The sequence below is a fragment of the Rutilus rutilus genome (assembly GCF_951802725.1).
Source record: "Rutilus rutilus genome assembly, chromosome: 1".
NCBI lineage: Eukaryota > Metazoa > Chordata > Actinopteri > Cypriniformes > Leuciscidae > Rutilus > Rutilus rutilus.
In genome coordinates this window covers 60,817,779-60,837,679 of record NC_140209.1, presented here as the reverse complement: position 1 = coordinate 60,837,679, position 19,901 = coordinate 60,817,779, and the positions used below count along the sequence as shown (strand labels likewise).

At 36.1% G+C, this 19,901-nt stretch overlaps 2 protein-coding genes across 2 annotated transcripts in view; one reads left to right on the top strand and one right to left on the bottom strand.

The window, feature by feature from the left end:
- LOC311294900 (uncharacterized protein) overlaps positions 1-19,901 on the bottom strand; it is a 151,006-nt gene that overhangs the window by 56,784 nt on the left and 74,321 nt on the right. The window lies entirely within an intron of this gene.
- On the top strand, positions 15,194-18,363 carry LOC311298764 (uncharacterized protein; the record flags this gene model as incomplete). The annotated part of the gene is made up of 6 exons (XM_084421986.1): positions 15,194-15,400; positions 16,914-17,074; positions 17,111-17,207; positions 17,383-17,503; positions 18,163-18,316; positions 18,360-18,363. Exons 1-6 carry the CDS (start codon positions 15,224-15,226, stop codon positions 18,361-18,363), a joined length of 714 nt encoding a protein of 237 aa, XP_084278112.1. The 5' UTR covers positions 15,194-15,223.

The following is a 19,901-nucleotide window of genomic DNA, read 5'->3' as shown; positions in this document are numbered from 1 at the left end:
GAACCATGGACTGGTTACTCTTCATGGACACACAGCTGAATCCTGAAGATGGTCCATCACTGAGATTAGGGGGCAGATGAACCATGGACTGGTTACTCTTCATGGACACACAGCTGAATCCTGGAGATGCTGCTCTCTGATTGTGAACAGAAGCCTCCTCTTCTCTCTCCTCATACACATTCATTTTATAGGCAGACTTCGACTTCTCTTCTTCCTATATAAGAGACTTCATTTCAGGCCTGTATGTAGAAACACAAAACATACAATGAATTTTGACACAATTAAGTTTCAGTACTCGCTGGTGACCAGAAGTGAGGGTGCACAGTGACCGAAGTGGCCGGGCCCCCTGTGGTGCCGACGCTGTGTGTTTGGGGGCCCAAGAAGCTGTGGTTTATAGAGATTTTAGGCCAGTTAAGAGACATTGTTATGATGACACAAAAAAACACAGATACAGCAACACCCACTGTTGATGCAATAATACTAGGATAATGAGCTCACAGGTGTGTGTTTATAGAATATTTTACAATTGCTTTGGACACAACTCATCAATCCTTGGCCAATCATAACCAAGGACCAGAACTATCAATTTTATCATGCTAATTTCTTAGTTCAATCCTTTAGGATATTTGATTGGTAGTGTGACGGATCTCAATTGTGCTTTACTTAGTTTGTGTTTAACAGACGTGTCATGAATCTTGTGTTGAATTATTATCTACATCTACTATTACCAAATGATACTGCAGACCAACTTCAACTTTCTATTTTCAAACAAACATTTTTTTATTTTATAGATGTTGCTCTTGTTAGTTTCTGTATTCATATACATTGATTTATGTAGTTTATTTTTCTTTTTAGTTAATGGAACAACCATCTACTAACTTTCAAGGGAACTTTATGAACTTACAGAACTTTATGTTCTGTGTTTCCTTTCAAGGGAACTCACACTGCATTGAATGACGCTGTGGGAATGCTCTGCGTGATTGCGTCGTGAAGCATGTGTGAAATCAGTCGGAAGTGTGGGACCAAAGCACCACAAATGTGAAATGTGACGGAACATCATAGGCGGGTGACGACACAACCAGGAAACTATAAAGCCGGGCTATTCAATTGGCGGCCCTCTAGTCATCGCCATCTGGCCCAAAGGCACCCCGACCTCCCTCCGCCTCTTTTCCTGGCGGTGTTGCTACATTTGTTTAGATATGCGAGTGGCCGTAGTGGCCCGTGCAGCTGTACGTCTATACGCACTGTGCGTACCATGAGCGCTCCGACTAACTAGAGAAACGATGTTGCTCTCCCGTGTTGCTCTTTCAGGAAATGAAAAACTCACAGTGCCACTGAATCATCTGAAGCTGTTTCTCGTACAGTAACAACAAATATAGAACAAATAGCGCTGTTTTCAGTTTAGTTTCAGTTAAACTCGCAGTTTAGTTTACTTTAAACTGCTCAGCACCGCCCAGTGGACAACGGACCACAAGCTTAAAGGAGTTGAGTTTACTCCCGGTTCTGGACACTATTATTAAACAGCAATGCGACATCCAGTGAGAAGTGGTTCAATTCGACACACCTCTGTTACAAACCACAAATCACTCGATGATTTAACTAGTTTTAAATCAGATGAAGCAGCCTCAACATTCCCAACACGACTGATGAGGTAAACAGCAGAAACATTGTGCCATGAACGAAGTTAGAAGACTTTAAATCCCCTAATCACCACATTTACAAACATTTACCATGAATGCACTGTAGTAATTTACTATGGTTTGGGCAGAAATGTAGAATATTTATACTGAATACTATCTTATAGTCATTTATATAACAGTAGATTAATTAGGTGGGTAGAGGAATATACAATTCATTTTGTGTATAGTTTTTACCTGTGTTTAGGCATTGTGTTATACAGTGATAGTGAGTGAGTAGCCGCACATGGTTTTACCTGTGGTTATCAAGTCTTTTTCAGTTAAATACATTTCCAAGTAAATACAATACTTTTTTTAGGTTTACTTTAGCTTATTTATTGATACTGTTTCAATAAGTAATAAATAATGTTTCAATAAATAAGCTAAACCCACCGGCCCTCCTCAACATTTCAATTTAATAATCCGGCCCTCGAATGAAGCTAATTGAATAGCCCTGCTATAAAGCATGCCCTAACAGTGCAGCGCTAGCTTCTATGTGTGATAGAAATATTTTATGTAATGGGTATTTTCAAAATGAAATGTACAGAGAAACGCAGACTAAGGATGCTCAGGTCAAAGGCCATATAAACTTACCCAAAAAGTGCTTAACACAGTATAACTAACAGTCATATGACTAGCTCAGATCATTAAAAACCAATCACCAGAACAAATCACAGTGAAGAAGACTTGTTGAGTGACATTGACTTTTACTCAACTGTATGATATAAATGTACATATTTCTTTCTATTCAGGAGACTCACTTGGTTGTTGTGGTCAGTGATCTCCCGGCCGTGAATAAAACTTAATTTCTACAAAGAGCAACATGGGAGTCGTGTCAGGTATATGATGCGCAGCTGAGAAACAGATTCTTCGCTCAAAAGAAAACAGCAGAACATCAAAGTGTGATTGAGGCAGTGATAGAAGCTTCATCGACGGGAAAGCATCGACCCTTTGTCTGATGAAAGCTCATGGACAACAGAATATCATGATGAAGAATATAGTAAGTAAGATTTCTGTCATGATGTGATTTATTAAGCGTTTATCTGCTAAAATGACTGAATCTCCATCTCTGCATTTCTTCTCATTTTATTATTAATGTTAGATTTTTTTTTCTGTGGTCAGTTCAATTGATATGAACAGATATTATTAATATTAATCATATTAATTTCATTTTCAGGGATGACAATGAGTTCTTTCTACAGGAATTCAATGATTAAATGGGTTTAAGAATCAACCGTTCTTGTAATACATTTTACAGATTTTTTTATGTAAAGTTTGTTTTTATTACAGTTATGAGTTGTTTATATAATCATTATTTGGTATTTTAAATGACTTTGTTTATTTATAATTAAATAGAGTATATTTTACATTAAATGCCCAAATGGTACGTACTATTTGTAACAATATAAAGGTAAAAATATTAGCCCATCACGTCCTTCAATGGCAAACATTAAGCTTATACAAAAATGTTTTTAACACAGAGCTGCTGAACTCATGTGCTCAAAATCTTGACAGGCCATTCGTTTTCAATTAAATAACTGTCCCAAATCGTTATTAATTTATATACCGACCGGATGAGTGTGTGCATTTTCAGTATGCTTATAGGCCTAAGTTTATTTGCTTTCGCTTTTCGCTAAAACTCGTTTACCCCCCTTTGTTCATTTTTGAAGTGAACTTTTGCCTGTATTATCATATTTACCTACTGTTTAGGACTGAACACACGAGTAGAGTCGCAGTCGGTGTGCTGTAGCTGTGAGTGAGTTTGTCCTAAACTCCCTGCGCTTCTAGTCCGGGATCCGCCATTATAGTTTCTACAGTGATAGGAGGAACTGTCAGGAGAGAAGCGAAGCGAGCAAACTTGTTTAAATAGTTTAGACGCAAACGGTCCTCATTGATATTATAACTGTGAAACATTTTAATGAACTTACCGTGACATGTAAAGACATTGATAGATTTTGATTTACCCGAAATGGTGTCTATCCGATATGAACGCTTTCGATTTCACTGTTGTTGACAGGAGAGTTTCCGCTCCGTGACTTCCTCCCAGACTGAACTAAACGATGACGTTGAGCTGCGTGCTCTCTGTAGCTCTCTCTGCTGCATAGACTATTTTGACATAGTATAAGAAATGGACACAGCGACCCCCAAGAGTTCAACAGAGAAAAGTGAACCCCCAATGGACACAGCGACCCCCAAGAGTTCAACAGAGAAAAGTGAAGTCAAATAGAAGCACTCACTCCTGATGGCTGAGCGAACTGCGTAGCCTCAAACTGAGCTTCTTCTTCTTCTTCTTCTTCTTCTTCTTCTAGGATTCCGGCAGTGTAGACGCTGCTGAGCGTATTACTGCCCTCAACTGGTCAAAGTTTAAACTAAATTCTTACATACAGGCCTGTATCTATACTCTTTGCCTGTATCATGCAAGAACTGAAGAACTGCCTTGGAGATCAGTTTATGCTCGTCACTGTGACCAAACAAAGATAAAAGAGAAAATGCCTTAACTCCAAGTCCTGCCAGTTTAATAAATTATATATTTCTTTCTGCCCTATACTTTCTGCATTCTAGGAAAAAATGCCCTACCGTCTCAAGACTCCCACATTCACACAATCCAGAAACATGCTTTCCTACAATGCTCAAAGAATAATTGTCCCTACGGGACAAAATGATACATGAACATCTTTTCCTAACTTTAGATTGTATGGAAAAGTAGTGTCTACCCCTAGTTTCCTTTTCCCACCCTCTCTGCCATTCATTTATTAAGCCCTCTTTAATTTGTTCCCTCAGTTCCACTCTCCCTAATAATACATGGACATCTACTTCTCTTCCTAAGCTCTCCTTTGCAATTTTATCCACCCGCTCATTCCCCCTCACCCCAGCATGCCCGGGAACCCAGCAAAACCTGATGTTGCAGACAAACCTAATTCTAAAAAAACACATTCAACATTGAAAAAAATGATTTGTTGAATTTTATATATATAAAAAAATATGGTAAGTGGTTGCACACAATTGATTTAGCTACATTTAAACAAATGCATTAAGTTGAACTAAAATGTATTGAGTTTGTTTAAATGTTGCTAAAATCAATTGTGTGCAACCACTTACCATAATTTTTTTTATTAAATTCAACGAATCATTTTTTTCAGTGAAGATATACTTTACAATGTCAGGACGAGCTTTAGATTTTCCTACTTTTAAATTTTCTAGAGCAGCTGCAGAATCAGAACAAATAATGACTTCCCTTGGTTTTCCTTCCTCAATCCACATAGAGCCCATAAAATTGCCATTAATTCGGCAGTGAGAACAGAACTTCCATTAGAAATACGTCGACCAATTTCCACATGTTCCACATATACCCCAAATCCAGCTTTCCCACTAACTGGCTCTCTAGATCCATCTGTAAAAACAATCATAGTACTCTCATTGATTGAATTAAGATATTCCTCTATTTTTGGTGCCACCTCCCATTTATCTTTTTCCTGAAGAAAACCAAGCTCAACACACATTTCAGGCAGCACCCAATAGAGGTAACCAACTTGTGTGTTCTACGATACTTCCCTGATCCATGCTCATCTTCCCTGCCCACTGATTTACTATGACAAAAAAAAATATTGTATCTATTATATCCAGCAACCTCTTGCAACAAACACTTTGCTGGGAAGGTATGATTACACCCACTAAGTTTTACCCAGTACTGTAACCCTAACTCAATGCGTCTTAACCATAAGGGCATTTCTCCCATTTCAATGAGCAGGGCAGGTACTGGGGTAGATCTGAAGGCCCCACAGCAAAGCCTCAAAGCTCTTGCCTGCACCACATCCAACCTAGCTAGAACAGTTTTGAAAGCAGATCCATATACAAAGCACCCATAATCAAGAGCAGATCTGATCATGGCCTGAAAAATCAGCAACATTGTCTCCCTATTAGCAGGGATGGGCAGTATTTCAGATACATGTATTTAAAATACGTATCTGAAATACAAAATACTATTTTGTATTTTGTATTTTAAAGCCTTTGGAAAAAATCTAATGTAATTTGTATTTAAATACATTTAAGATGAGTATTTTTGTATTTTCAATACACAGACAAGTGGGAAAATAGCGTTAGCCAATCAGTCTTGACCGGTTGTTGATTTGTATCAACTAGCTTGTCAAATGTGTTTAAAGCATTACTGCATGTTAGGGCTGGGTGATATGACACTACATATCATAGTGATGATATAAAGTCTGAATCGATGGAACTTTTTCTAAATCGTTTACATAGATGGGCCTATTTGTGGGGCAAATTTATCCATGCAGCTTTTAGTGGGCAGGAATTATTGGAACGTTGGAGTGGAAAAAGAAGCACTGATGAATGATACACCACAAACATCTTCAGCTTTTAGTTTTATTGTACATAAAAAATAATAATAAAAAAGGGGTAAATAGTGTCAAATGAATCTAAATTAATTCTAATTTTAAATTTTAGATACACTTTCTAATTTTAATAAACTTATAGACACAAAACTTTACATAAAATAAACATAAAATTACTTAAAAAGCATTGGACTACCTGAAAAAAATATAAATACAAAATACTCAAAAGAGTCTGAAATTCAGTTTATGCTGTGGAATCAAAACTGATATTGAGAATTGTGAAACCATGATATTGTTACTGTGAAGTAAAATTGAGGTTTTGGTCATATCGCCCATCCATATTCTAGATAGCAGAAAAGGTTCCCACAGTTTTACATACAGTATGAATTTTTTAATAGTGTTCACCACAAGTAATAGACTACATTGTAACCAGAAATAAATATATAAATGGCTGCTATTTTGCTAAGTTTATTTGTAATTGCCAGAAAGAAAGAAAGAAAGGGCAGAGATGAGGTTAGGAATGAAAAGTCAGTAGGCCTGTAGTTTCTTCATTCACTGTGACCTATACCTGCACTGGATGGCCAATTTCACATGTATTTTGTGTATTTTCAAAATACAAAATACTGTATTTGTATTTGTATTTAAATACATTTTTCCACACAGTATTTTGTATTTGTATTTTAAATACATTTCCATGTATTTATGCCCATCTCTGCCTATTAGCCCCCCACCCACACCCAGCAAGACTTCTCATCACATTCAAAACTTTTTCACACTTCAACACAATTTTACCTGCATGCACGGCCAAGTCATACGCTCTTCAAACCAAATACCCAAACATTTAAAAACCTTTTCCTTCTCCAATGGAGACCCATACATATATAGCCCTAGGTAACTTTCTTTTAAAACCAAAGATCATATATTTAGTCTTAGAAGCAGAGATTTTGAAGCCCCATGTATTTCCCCATTCCTCTACAGATACTAACACTCTTTGTATCTGTTTTAAAACAAACTCTACATTACGCCCTCTTTTCCGTCATCTGCAAATAAAGATAACCCGAATCCTTTTTGGAATTTTTGGTCGAATTTTATTAACCAAAGTCGAATACTTATCCAGATTGATTTATCCCGCTCTTTCTTCAGCTCCCCCCGCAAATTTTATGAAAACATGTTCCCGGAAAATGTATAATTTTATTTGGAGGCAAAAAGCTCATTATATTATAAAAGCTGACATTGTTAAATCTTACGAACAAGGTGGTTTGAATGTGATTGAATAGTTTTGTTAAAACTCAAATGGCTAAAAATGTTTGTATGTAATGAAGATAGTTTTTGGTTTACAGTTCCTTCAGCTTTGTTTCAAGAATTTGGTGGAATTCAATATTTGCTCTATTGTGATTTTTATTTATCCAAACTCCCGGTGAAATTATCAACATTCCATCAACAAGTTCTCTTATTTTGGAAATTGGCACATACACACAATTTTACACCTCATAATGTTTTGGAACAACAAATATATATTGCACAGGAACAAATCTGTGTGCTTTAAGAATTGGCTAAGCAGAAGTATGTGGTCGGTGAAGGATCTAATGGATGAAAACCTTTTAGACTGTAATGCTTTTACATTGAAGCATGGATTTACCTGTCACTGAAAGAGTTCTTCACTGTCATTAATGCAATACCTTCTGGCATAAAAGTGCTGATGAGATGCTCCCTTTCTTATGCTAAAGTTCTTCCCACTTTATTCATTGGAGATATTCATTTTAAAAGTGTTCATTGTACTAACAAGTATATAAGACAGGTCGTCTTAATAACATGTTATCCCTGTCAAATTAAAAGAAATAAGCTAGATCACATGTTTAATAAGAATACTGTAAAATATCTTAGAAAAGCTTATTTAAGTTTTCCTATTCCTCCTAAAGCAAAAGAAACACACTTCAAAATCTTAAATGAGATTTATCCTTCTAACAAAGTCTTAAAGGGTTAGTTCACCCAAAAATGAAAATTCTGTCAGTAATTACTCACCCTCATGTTGTTCCAACCATGTAAGTCTTTCGTTCATCTTCGGAACACAAATTAAGATATTTTTGATGAAATCTGACAGAATTTTGACTCCTCCATAGGCTTACATTTACATTTACATTTATTCATTTAGCTGACGCTTTTATCCAAAGCGACTTACAATTGCTATATATGTCAGAGGTCGCACGCCTCTGGAGCAACTAGGGGTTAAGTGTCTTGCTCAGGGACACATTGGTGTCTCACAGTGGATTCGAACCCGGGTCTCTCACACCAAAGGCATGTGTCTTATCCATTGCGCCACACCACGGCTTCCAGTGTGACCGAAACTCACCGGCCCAGAATAGTTATTAAAACATCGTTAAAATAGTCCAAGTAACTACAGTGGCACTACATTAAGTTTATCAAGCGACGAGAATACTTTTTGTGCGCAAAAACAAACAAAAATAACGACTTTATTCCACTTTTCATTTCCTTCTCTCTGGGCCTCGTAGTGTTTTTGCGCTGCGCGTCTGTGTTGCACGTCATCACGCAACACACACATGACCGGCGTCGGCCAATAGTGAGCCTACGTGGTGACGTGTAACACAGACGCGCTGCGCAAAAACACTACGCAAACCAACTAAACATCCAGAGAGAAGGAAATGAATAGTGGAATAAAGTCGTTATTTTTGTTTGTTTTTGCGCACAAAAAGTATTCTCGTCGCTTGATATACTTAAGATTGAGCCACTGGAGTCACTTGGACTATATTAACGATCTCTTTAATAACTTTTCTGGGCCAGCAAGTTTCGGTCACACTGGAAGCCTATGGAGGAGTGAAACATGGCTCAGATTTCATCAAAAATATCTTAATTTGTGTTCCGAAGATGAACGAAGGTCTTACGCGGTTGGAACAACATGAGGGTGAGTAATTACTGACAGAATTTAAATTTTTGGGTGAACTAACCCTTTAAATCAAAAATGTAATATAGATATTGTCCCCTGTTCTTTCTGCAATAGCCATTCTGAAGACACTGACCATATCTTCTTTACATGCAATTTTTCCAAAGTCTTCTGGATATCAGTTCAGGACTGGTTGATAGAAAAGGAGGTGGTTGTTGATGGTTTTGCTTTTACTTTACATCTTATTTGGAATTCCCAAAGACGGCTGTGTTCATTTTTATTTGATTAATAACATTGTAATAATGGCAAAATATTTCATTCACAAATGTAGATTTTTTTATATCCTTGTTGTGTTCAAAAATTATCTAAATTGTTTTTCTAAAGCCCTTGAGTGAATGAGAGGTGTGAGTGCGATGAAGCTGCTTGATCTTTTGATTTCATATGATTTGGTGTGATATTGCCCCTTAATTTAATTTAATTTATTTTAATTAATTTATTTGTATTTATTTTACCCTAAGTGAGATGTAAGATATTTCAAATATGTCTATTTTCTTTGTGTGTTTTTTTAAGTCATTTTCTGGTTAAACTGTGTTGAGCCGTTTCATTCGAATTTATTATGTACTGTAGAATGAATACTTTTGCCTTGGTTGTATGTATTAATTTTGTATTCAATAAAATAAAATAAAATAAATAAATAAATAAATAAAAAAGACTTCTACGTAAGATGTAGAGAGAATGGTGTCATCTTAGCGGCCCCTAATTTAATAACAAATGATCGTTGTAACGGAAGTGAATCAATCAAAACTAACTTTAGCTGGAAAATAACTTTATTAAAGAACCACTATAACGCCAAAACAATCTCTGTTACCTTAAATTATACGTTTATCTCCGTAAAGCTGCTTTGAAACAATCTACATTGTTAAAAGCGCTATATAGCCTAAATGAAGATGACTTGACTTGACATCTCTTCACAGTGTGCATTCTGTAACTGTAATCTTTAAACAATATCACATTTGTTTTTTGAATGTGATTATGCAAATGAGTTCTGGAAAGAAGTAGCCTGGCTTATTTTCTCTGCTTATTATAAACTTTTTACTTTTGAATGTGCTGTTTTTGATTTGGGACTCCGGGTCAAAGGAGCTGGATGACAGATTAAAACTGCTAACTTTATGTGGTGAGTTTCATCTCCTTAAACTGAATATCATCATATTATAATGATTTCTGAAGGATCATCTGAAGACTGGAGTAATGATGCTGAATATTCAGCTTTGATCACAGGAATAAATGACATTTTATAATATATTCACATAGAAAACTGTTATTTTAAATAGTAATAATATTTAATAATTTCTTATTTTCACTTCCGTTTTGATGTGAAAATCTTTTGTGAGATTCTCCCAATTAAACATCCTCTGATATTCTTAATATGATCAACAAGATCTTCAAACCAACATCAACAAACGTTCAAACACACACACACACACACACACACACACACACACACACACACACACACACACACACACACACACACACAAGGAGAGTGAGTTTATACACTGATCACAGAAAACACACACGAGAGAAGAAACAACAAAAGCAACACTGTGTTTTTATTGCGTCTGTTAGTCAGTTGTGTGTGTGTGTGTGTGTGTTTAATGTGACACAGAGACACTGAAGAGACATTATAAACTGTAAATCCAGCACAGACGTGTCAGTCAGTTGTGTGTGTCAGTCAGTTGTGCGTGTGTATTATTGTGATAGACAGTGAATCCGTGATCAGAGCATTCAAGACTCCAGGACTTCTGATTCAAACACACATCAGTCACAGTCACTCCTTCCTTTCCTCTTGATTCCTTTATATGACACTGATATTTCAGGATAATCTCCACTCCATTCAGCCTCCCAGTAACAGCGTCCAGTCAGACTCTCTCCACACAGAACCTGAAGATCATCAAATCTCTCTGGATTGTCATTGTCATGTTTCTGTGTCTTCTTCTTTGGTGTTTTACGCAGTTGGCATCCAAAAAGTTGCATTACTGCCATCTGCTGTCAATTATCATGTCACTTCATACTTATACTCGTCTTGCCAGTCCAGTCCTCTTTAAAAGTCCCCTTTTTCACTTTTTCCACATTCTAATATATGTTTTACATTATACTGTCCTATACCAATTTCTTGTAAATGATGTTTCAACTCTCGCCTTTCTTGTGTACATTTTCTACATGACATAAAAATGTGTCTGACTGTTTCCTCCTCTTGGCATTCGTCACATTGTCCTGTGGGATGTTTTCCTGACATACAAAGAGTTCCATTTAATGTCCAATGCCCAATCCTAAGTCCTGTTATTATAACTTGTTCTTTCCTTCTATTTGTCATCTCTCTTACAATGCCTACTTTATTTTGAATCATGTATAGATGTCTTCCTTTACTTTCATGATCCCGTTGATATTGCCATAATTCCATCACCCTTTTCCACACTAGACTCTTCCCTTCTGATTTCGACAATTAAATCTCAATGTCAACATGCTCTTTTTTTGTTGCCTCTTTTGCCAATCATCTACTTTCTCATTTCCCTGTATGCCCACATGTGCTGGTATCCATATATGTAATATTTTCCCCTTGTCTACTTACTCTTGAATTTATAAACAAGACTTCATATAATACTTCTTGATGACTACTAGCTTTTCCAGTCTTCATCCTCATAAGAGCTGATACAGAATCACTACATACTCGAATGTTGTTATCTCTGGATTGTTCAGTCCATTCTAATATAGCACAATTCAACTGCAGAAACATGTAGATTATCAGATGTTCTTTTGCTAATTCCTGTCTCATATTTAGGGATGTACACCGCAGATCCTGTTGCATCTGATTGTAAGTCCTTTGACCCATCTGTAAAAATCTGAATACTGTCTTTATACTTGTTGTTCTGATATTTATAAAATTCATTGGTTATATCTATATTTCTGTTCATCCTTTAATTGATAAAAGCTCTAGATCAACGTTCGGAATTTCCAAAGTCCAAATTGGTTTAACAGGCCATTACACTAGCAAATCTTTTATTATACACTTCCACTTCTTTTGCATTTAAATCAAATGTCCAGCCAAAACTTTCCTTCTTTCTTCTCTCCTTTTCCCAGCACCTCTGTAAAACCTTTTTCTGTTGGATGACTATCATCGTGCCCTCTGAGATTTATCCAATAGTTTGTTGACGATTGTTTCTGTCGAAGCCACAGTGGCATTTCTCCTCCTCAGCCTGAAGTGCTCATACTGGAGAAGTTTTGATCGCCCCCAAACATATTCTTAAAGCACACGCTTGCACGATGTCCAGTTCAGCTAATGTTGTCTTTGCTGCTTGACCCATATGCAACACTCCCAGAGTCTAATTCAGATCTTATTAGAGCAAAGATATATTATAAAGCTGAAACACTCGCTCCCCATTCCAGCCCTGCAAGACACCTCGTCAAATTTAGCACTTTTTTACATTTATTAACTGTATACTTTATATGTTCTCTCCATTTTAGTTTTGTCAAAATATAATCCCAAGAAACGAACACATTCTACTTTCTCTAATATATTTCCATACATTTTCAACTTAACTTCCTTATCCTTCTTTTTATTTGTAAAAGCCATTACTTTTGATTTTTCCACTGAAAACTTAAATCCCCATTTTATTTCCCAATTTTCAACTTGATCAATTCCTTCCTGCATTTTCTTTAAAATATCCTCAACATTTCTACCTGTCTTCCATAAAGCACCATCATCCGCAAATAAAGACCTTCCTATATCCCCTGGAAGATTTAAATAAATATCATTAATCATTATGGAGAATAAAGTTGGACTAATCACACTCCCCTGTGGTGTCCCATTTTCTACAACATATTGCTTTGATAAATCTAACCCGATGTTCACCTGTATATTCCTTTTATTTAAGAAATCCATAATCCAATCAAACATTTTCCCTCCAACTCCCATTAAATGTAATGTGATTAAGAGACCCTCTTTCCACAGCATATCGTATGCTTTCTCCACATCAGAGAATACTGCCACTACAGTGTCTTTATTTACTTGTTCTTTCCTTATTTCCTCCTCCAAACTTATCACAGGATCCATTGTATTTCTTCCTTTTCTAAAACCACTTTGACATATAGCCATTTTATTTCTACTCTCTAAAAAGTATATTAAGTCTTTCATTTATCACGCGTTACATTATCTTGCATGCGATGTCAATGCATTGGTCTGTAATTACCAGGATTACTTGAATCTTTTCCAGTCTTCCTTATTAGAATAATTACTGCCTCCTTCCAGCTTTGTCGAAGCCTTCCTTCCTCCCACACTTTATTATATAAACTCAATCATTTCCTCAGACCCTCTACACTTAGATGTTTTAACACACTGTAACACACTTCATCTTTTCCTGGAGCCGTTTTCCCTGACATATCCAGTGCTCTCTTCCCATGCTAAAAGGAGCATCTCGTTCCTCATCCCCGTTCTCTTTCCTGCATATCACATCCTTATACTGGGCTTTTGTTCTTTCTCCTATTCTTCCTTCCTCTGTCAAGTTACTAGAACTGTCTATACTAACAAAACCTTTTGCCATCATCTCTACCTTTTCCTTATTTGTTATCGCATTCCCATTTCCTGCAGTCAAAACTGGGTAATTCCAATGTCTTTAATCATTCCCCATATTTCATCTATTTGAGTTGTATTTCCTAATGTGTCACAGTAAGATTTCCAGAATGTTCTTTTTGTCTGTCTAATTGTCCTCCTTACTATTGCTTGAGCTTGTTTATACTGAATCAATTATGATAATTATGTGTTATTTTAACTAACCTAAATGCTTTGTTTCTATGTTTTACTTCTTTACATTTTTCATCCCACCATGGCACTCACTGCTGCTGATATTATGCCTTGCTTAATTTGATTGTCTAATATTTCAACACTCAATTCATCACTAATTTGCTTAAACAATTTATTACTTTCCTCCTGGAATTTTCCCCAATCAGCTTTCTCAAAAATCCATTTTCCCCTTGCTTCCCGACTTCTCCATATTACCTGTAGATTTATTTTACAGCACACTGGATAATGATCACTATTGTACTATCTTTATGCACTGTCCAATCACATCTTGCTGCAGTTTTATTTGAAACTAATGTGAGATCTAATACTGATTCATTTCCAGTGTTAATAGCAATTCTTGTACATACACCATTATTTAAGCACACTAAATTCGTCTCATCTAGCATTTCTTCTATTATCTGACCATTATAGTCAATTTTTCTACTCCCCGACAATGTATTGCCCATTAAAATCCCCACACCATATAGGCTAATATTATTACAATTTTGTACCTCTCTCTCTCTTCTATCTTAGTTTTCTCTAGCTTTTTACAAGGATTATAATAATTACAAATCACCAACTCTCTCTTTCCAGCCCATACACTGCAAAAAGAGATAAAAACAACTCACATTTGACTGTGTAGATAGCATTTTGACACATGTTGTGTAGATTTTAGCACACAATGTGTAATTTTGACACATGTTGTGTAGATTTTAGCACACAATGTGTAATTTTTGTTCTCCCGCTCTGGATAAGTTGACACCATACATGCATGTTATTTACTGATGGGAAAACATTTGTGTTGGCAGAGGAAATAAATACACATATTTTATCTGGTAGATATGAAACGCTCTACAATTAATAAAAATCATGACGAAAACAAATATATTCTTACCTATTTTATATCGAATTTACGAGATTAACGGCTGTTTCTGTGTCGCCCAATCACATCATGCCACTGTCTTCTTGAAACGCTGTTTCCGTCCGCCCTTTTTCACCATAGACAGTATGTTTTTCACTCACTATGCGTGGGAATTCGCTCCGTGCACAAAATGGCGACCGTTGACGTTTCGAACTTGAGTGTGTGGGCCAGTACTTCCGGTGAAAACTTCCGGTGATCTGACAGCGAGAGCGAGAGACAACAGCGACCGAGTTCCATTACCACAGCGATATTTTTCACAATGAGTGTTTTTAGGATTCAAGAGAGGTGACTTGCCTTTCAGAGGGTGACCGCCTCAGCACTTCATTGTTGTGTGCCGTTATGTAGTGTATTGATATTTTTTCACACACAGCACACTATACATATGAGTAAATATCATTTCCCACCTTTTCTCTTTTTCCCCAGGACCTTGTTCTTGAATCTGAACCTGTCAAAGTTCTGGCTACTCTGTTTAAAAATGAAAAAGAGTGCTCAAGAAAAAAGTACACTGTTAACAGTGCTCAACATCTCATAAATACAGCCATGTCAGAGCAACCAGGTTTTGCATTTGACAGAGTTCAAAAACACAATAGTGATTTCAAAGAATTTGTTGATGTTGACAGAAACGTAGAAATCAAGAACTTTGACAGATTTCAAATCTTCATAACAAGCGCAGAAGCACCACACCAAACAAATGCTGGAGAGGCCTGTCAAATACAGGTATTTTGTTTTGAAACTGTAAATGCATTGTTGTGTGTGTGTGTGTGTATAGGGCTCTGTTAGGACTGGGCAGTAGGATTTGAAATTCATGTCACTGTGTATTGTTCCATGTACCAAGTAACCTTACCCTTGTGTTATGTTGCGGGTTGACCCGTTTAGATTTTATAGTTGCTGGAAATACTGGTTAACCTATGTTTTTTTCTTGATATTTTGTGACTTTTTCTCATTTATCATCATGAACATGCATGCAAAGTTTCAACATGCTGGTGTTTTTTGACATATACAAACAAAATTACTGTTCCTTTCGTGATGTTCGCGGGTCAATTTGGCATATTTTAACGCTCTAAGGCAACTGTACGGACCCAAAATAATAACATTTCTTGGTTATACTTTATTTTATTTTTTTACTACCTTATGAAGCTAAAAAATTAGGTTTTCCACACTTATTTCAATACAGAAAAATATTTTGTCAGCCACAGATGGTAAAAATTACCTATCATTTATTTTTTCAAGTTACCTGAAATAATATTAAATCTTTTTTATTTTATTTATATATTTTGTGACTTTTTCACATTTATCATGAACATGCATGCAAAGTTTCAACATGCTGGTGTTTTTTTGTTTTTTTTTTGACATATACAAACAAAATTACTATTGCGTTTGTGATGTTCGCAGGTCAATTTGACCCTCATAGGCAGCTATTCAAAAGCAACTGTACAGACACAAAATAAAAACATTTATTTTATGTATGTCAGGGCATCAACTACAGTTCTAAAGTGTAAATGTATCTAAAAGTGCTCTAACCCAAACCAAACACACTTGAAAAAGCTAAATCATGGTGTTCAGAATTAATTGCAAATTACAAATGGAAATCTTTGATAGACACAGATAGTAAAATAAGCTCTCATTTATATATTCAAGATATCTGAAATATCTTGAGACTTTGACATAGACAGCAGGAAAAATGAGCTCAGATTAATTGATTAATTGTTCAGTTATGATGTTCTAAGCAAAAAAAATATATAATAATTACAAAAATGTATATTCAAAAATATAATGTATATTCAAATTTTGTCAAAACAAAACAGTTTTAAAAAATGGTTAAAAAACATTTTCATTAAATCATATCTTCAGATATATATATTTTGGAATATTTGACAAATGTTGATATTAAAAGTTTACAGTTTGTACCTGAATCTTTGTTGTTTTTCATAGTGTGATTTTTGAGGAATTGTATTGAATCCATTTAGGGTCAATTTGACCCGAACCATAAGGGGAGTGCACAGAATCCCAACATAACACGAGGGTTAAATTAATGCAACTCCAATGCAATAAGTAACATGCCATGTTGGCCCTCTGTCAACATGTTTGTCTTTCACCGTATTATTAGTTGCTTCACATTCAATTGAATTAAAGGGGCACAACACATAAATATCTGGGCTCTATACTGAACATAATAGTATTTTTTTATGGTAAAAGTCACGTCCATTTCCCTCTGCTTTCATAAATATAGCATGTTCCAGTGCCAGATGAACCGGGAGGCCTGCAGTCTTTACTTCAGAGCAAAAAACCAGAGATACTTGAGGAACACAAAAGAACAGGAACACTTACAATTGAGTCCAGGAGACATCTTGTCAAAGTATGCATAAGTCAGTTGGTGGAGAAGCATGGATTGTAAGTATATAAACTCAGCACTGTGTCCCCCTACAGTTACCCACCAAGTGCTGAAAAGCTCGTCCTTGCAAAGGGTATAATCACAACTTTCCCATCCTTGAGGGTTCATATTGACGGCAATGGAGATGGATTTGTAAGTAAAAGACCAAAACAACAGCCAAATTTGTGTTTAAAACTCTGGAAGTAATGTGTTTTGCAGGTGTTTTTTGTCAATGTGTCTTGATTAAAAAAAAATGTACTTTGTTATATTTACAGTTATGTCATTAGACTGTTTATGTAGGTGCTCAATTTTGTTCTCATGTCTTCAGGAGCATTTTTATGATCCATCATCTCATTCTGGCTTCTTGGAGATGAGGCTGCGTAACATTCTGCGAAAGCTTGAAGCAGGTCAGCGGCGTTACACAAAACACAACAAAGGGTGTGACACAGGTAGGGATGCAACTAACGATTATTTTCATAGTCGATTAATCTCCCCATTATTTTCTCGATTAATTAACTAGTTTGATTAATAAAATGGTGAAAAGATTTATATCTTTGTTTGCCAAAGCCCAAGATTATGTCCTCAAATGCCTTGTTTTGTCCATACACCAAATATTTAGTTCATTGTCATAGAGGAGTAAGTAAACCTGAAAATAGCTTCAAGTTTAGAAGCTACAATCAGAAGTTTTATGTATTTTCCTTAAAAAAAAATACACAAACCAATTAATCGATTATCAACAAAGTTGGCAATTAATTTACTGTTATGGTCAACAACAATGGATTAATGGTTGCATCCCTAGACACAGGAGCAAGATCGGAGCAGGACCAGGGGGAGAGCAGTGGGACCGGTGAGTGGATCACCCTGATGAAACGCCTCAGGCCCTCTGCAGGGAACATTCCTTCAATCAAATCAGCAATGGAGAATACATACACCAGGCGCAGATCATGGATATCAAAGGCAACTCCTACATTGACTGAAATCTTCAACTAATACCCACGCTTCTTGGATATGCCAAGTTTGGTAGGTTTCTCATTGTAAAAGATCTGATACTCTTAGTAACACTGTTGACTTGCAATATATTCTGAAGAAGTCTCTTTTTTAATGTAAGATCGATATCGAGTTTGGCAAAATAACAGATGGAAAGACAGACCAGTTCATCAGAAGATGGGAAGCGACCATCATTCCAAAGCTGAGAGCAGTGGCTGCCTTGGAAACAGGTGGTGTTGCTTCACTTACGGAGGGGATGGAAGACCAGACAGATGGTATGTGCACCTGTGTTATATCTTAACACACCTGTGTGTCTAGTTAAGGACAACACATTTTGTGTTACTTTTAACTCAACCAGTGTGTTATTGTTCTTAACACAGGGAGTGTGTTAAAATATTTAACACACTAATGTGTCCTAAATCACACAATTTGTGTCATAGATGTGCTATTTGTGACCAGTTAAAATGAACGCAAAACAAAAAAGTAAAAAATGTATTTATTAAAACTTAACTGCTACATTTTCACAACGTCAACATTCACATGTCATTTGAATTTCATAAAGACATTTTTAAACAGTTTTATATCTTGGATTTACAAAAAGGTTTTCTTTGTAGGAAATCATGTGAAGAGGTTTTACATCAGCAGCATTGCTCAAATTAATCACTTTGTACTCATTTGTTCTTTGGACTGCATAAGCATACAAGTGTGGGTGAAAGTACATTTGTGATAGAACTCTAAGAAAAACTAAAACAATTTGTTTTTCACATTGTGGAACTATGTGTAAAACTTCACCAAAGAGACGTTCTTCTCTTAAGTCACAGTTTAAAGCAAGTACACTACCAGTCTGAAAAGTCTGACCGAATACACCAACAGAGTGAGAAACATGAACAGTGCTACAGGTGTCAAGTTCATAGCCAAAGGCTCTCATGTTTTCAACAAACAGAACACTTTTTTTCCAAAGATCCAACCATGACTGGAAAAAACATTTGGGACAGTAATTTTTTCTGTTAATGGACTTCCCAGTTTCCAATGAAACCTAGTCTGAACCTGACTCTTGTAGGCTAATGTCTTACTTATATTTACAAAATTACATACAACTTGTGCTTGTCTTTTTAGAGGACCATGCTTTCCCTCAAATCTCATGCACCGAAATTTAGACAGTGGGCCAAATTTTAGCATCATTCGCCAGTAATGAGTCATAAAATGATGCTTTGGTATTAGTGATTTGTTTGGATATAGAGTCTTAAACAAATTATGGTGATCAATAACTAGCTGCTTTAAAAATACAGCTAATCCTTTGGTGACAACAAGGATGAGACACCACATTTGACTGGCATTTTGCTTAATGGGGTTCTCTGATGTTCTTACATTATGAATGGCACTAGGCTTGTTTTTCTCGTTTGTCACACCATAGTCAAAGCTAATCATTCGGTCATTCAACTGATCTAAAGTGAAAAGTTTTTGCTCATAGATGAACTGTTGTAACATTAGTTTGATCTCGAGTGGAGCCACACCCTCTAAAATGTCATGCATAATGTCAACACAGACATTATCAGTCATGTGAAAGTACTCTAGAGAGTTTAGGCAAGAGTCTGCTTTTATGCCTGTTGAACTAGGATTTTTAAGCATGACATGTTCATTGTAATTAACTTCATTGCGCAACTCCAAACAATCGTCATCAAATATACCCTGCATCTCATGTTTGTCAATTAGACACAAATGACAGAATTTGTTGGCCGCAAAACTCTCCAAATACCCTCCAAGTGAATGGCAGGCCAGATTATCAGCAGTAAATAAGCATATTGTGCCAAATAACACTGAACTTTGGCCATTTATCTGAACTTCTAGCTCTCTGGTTTC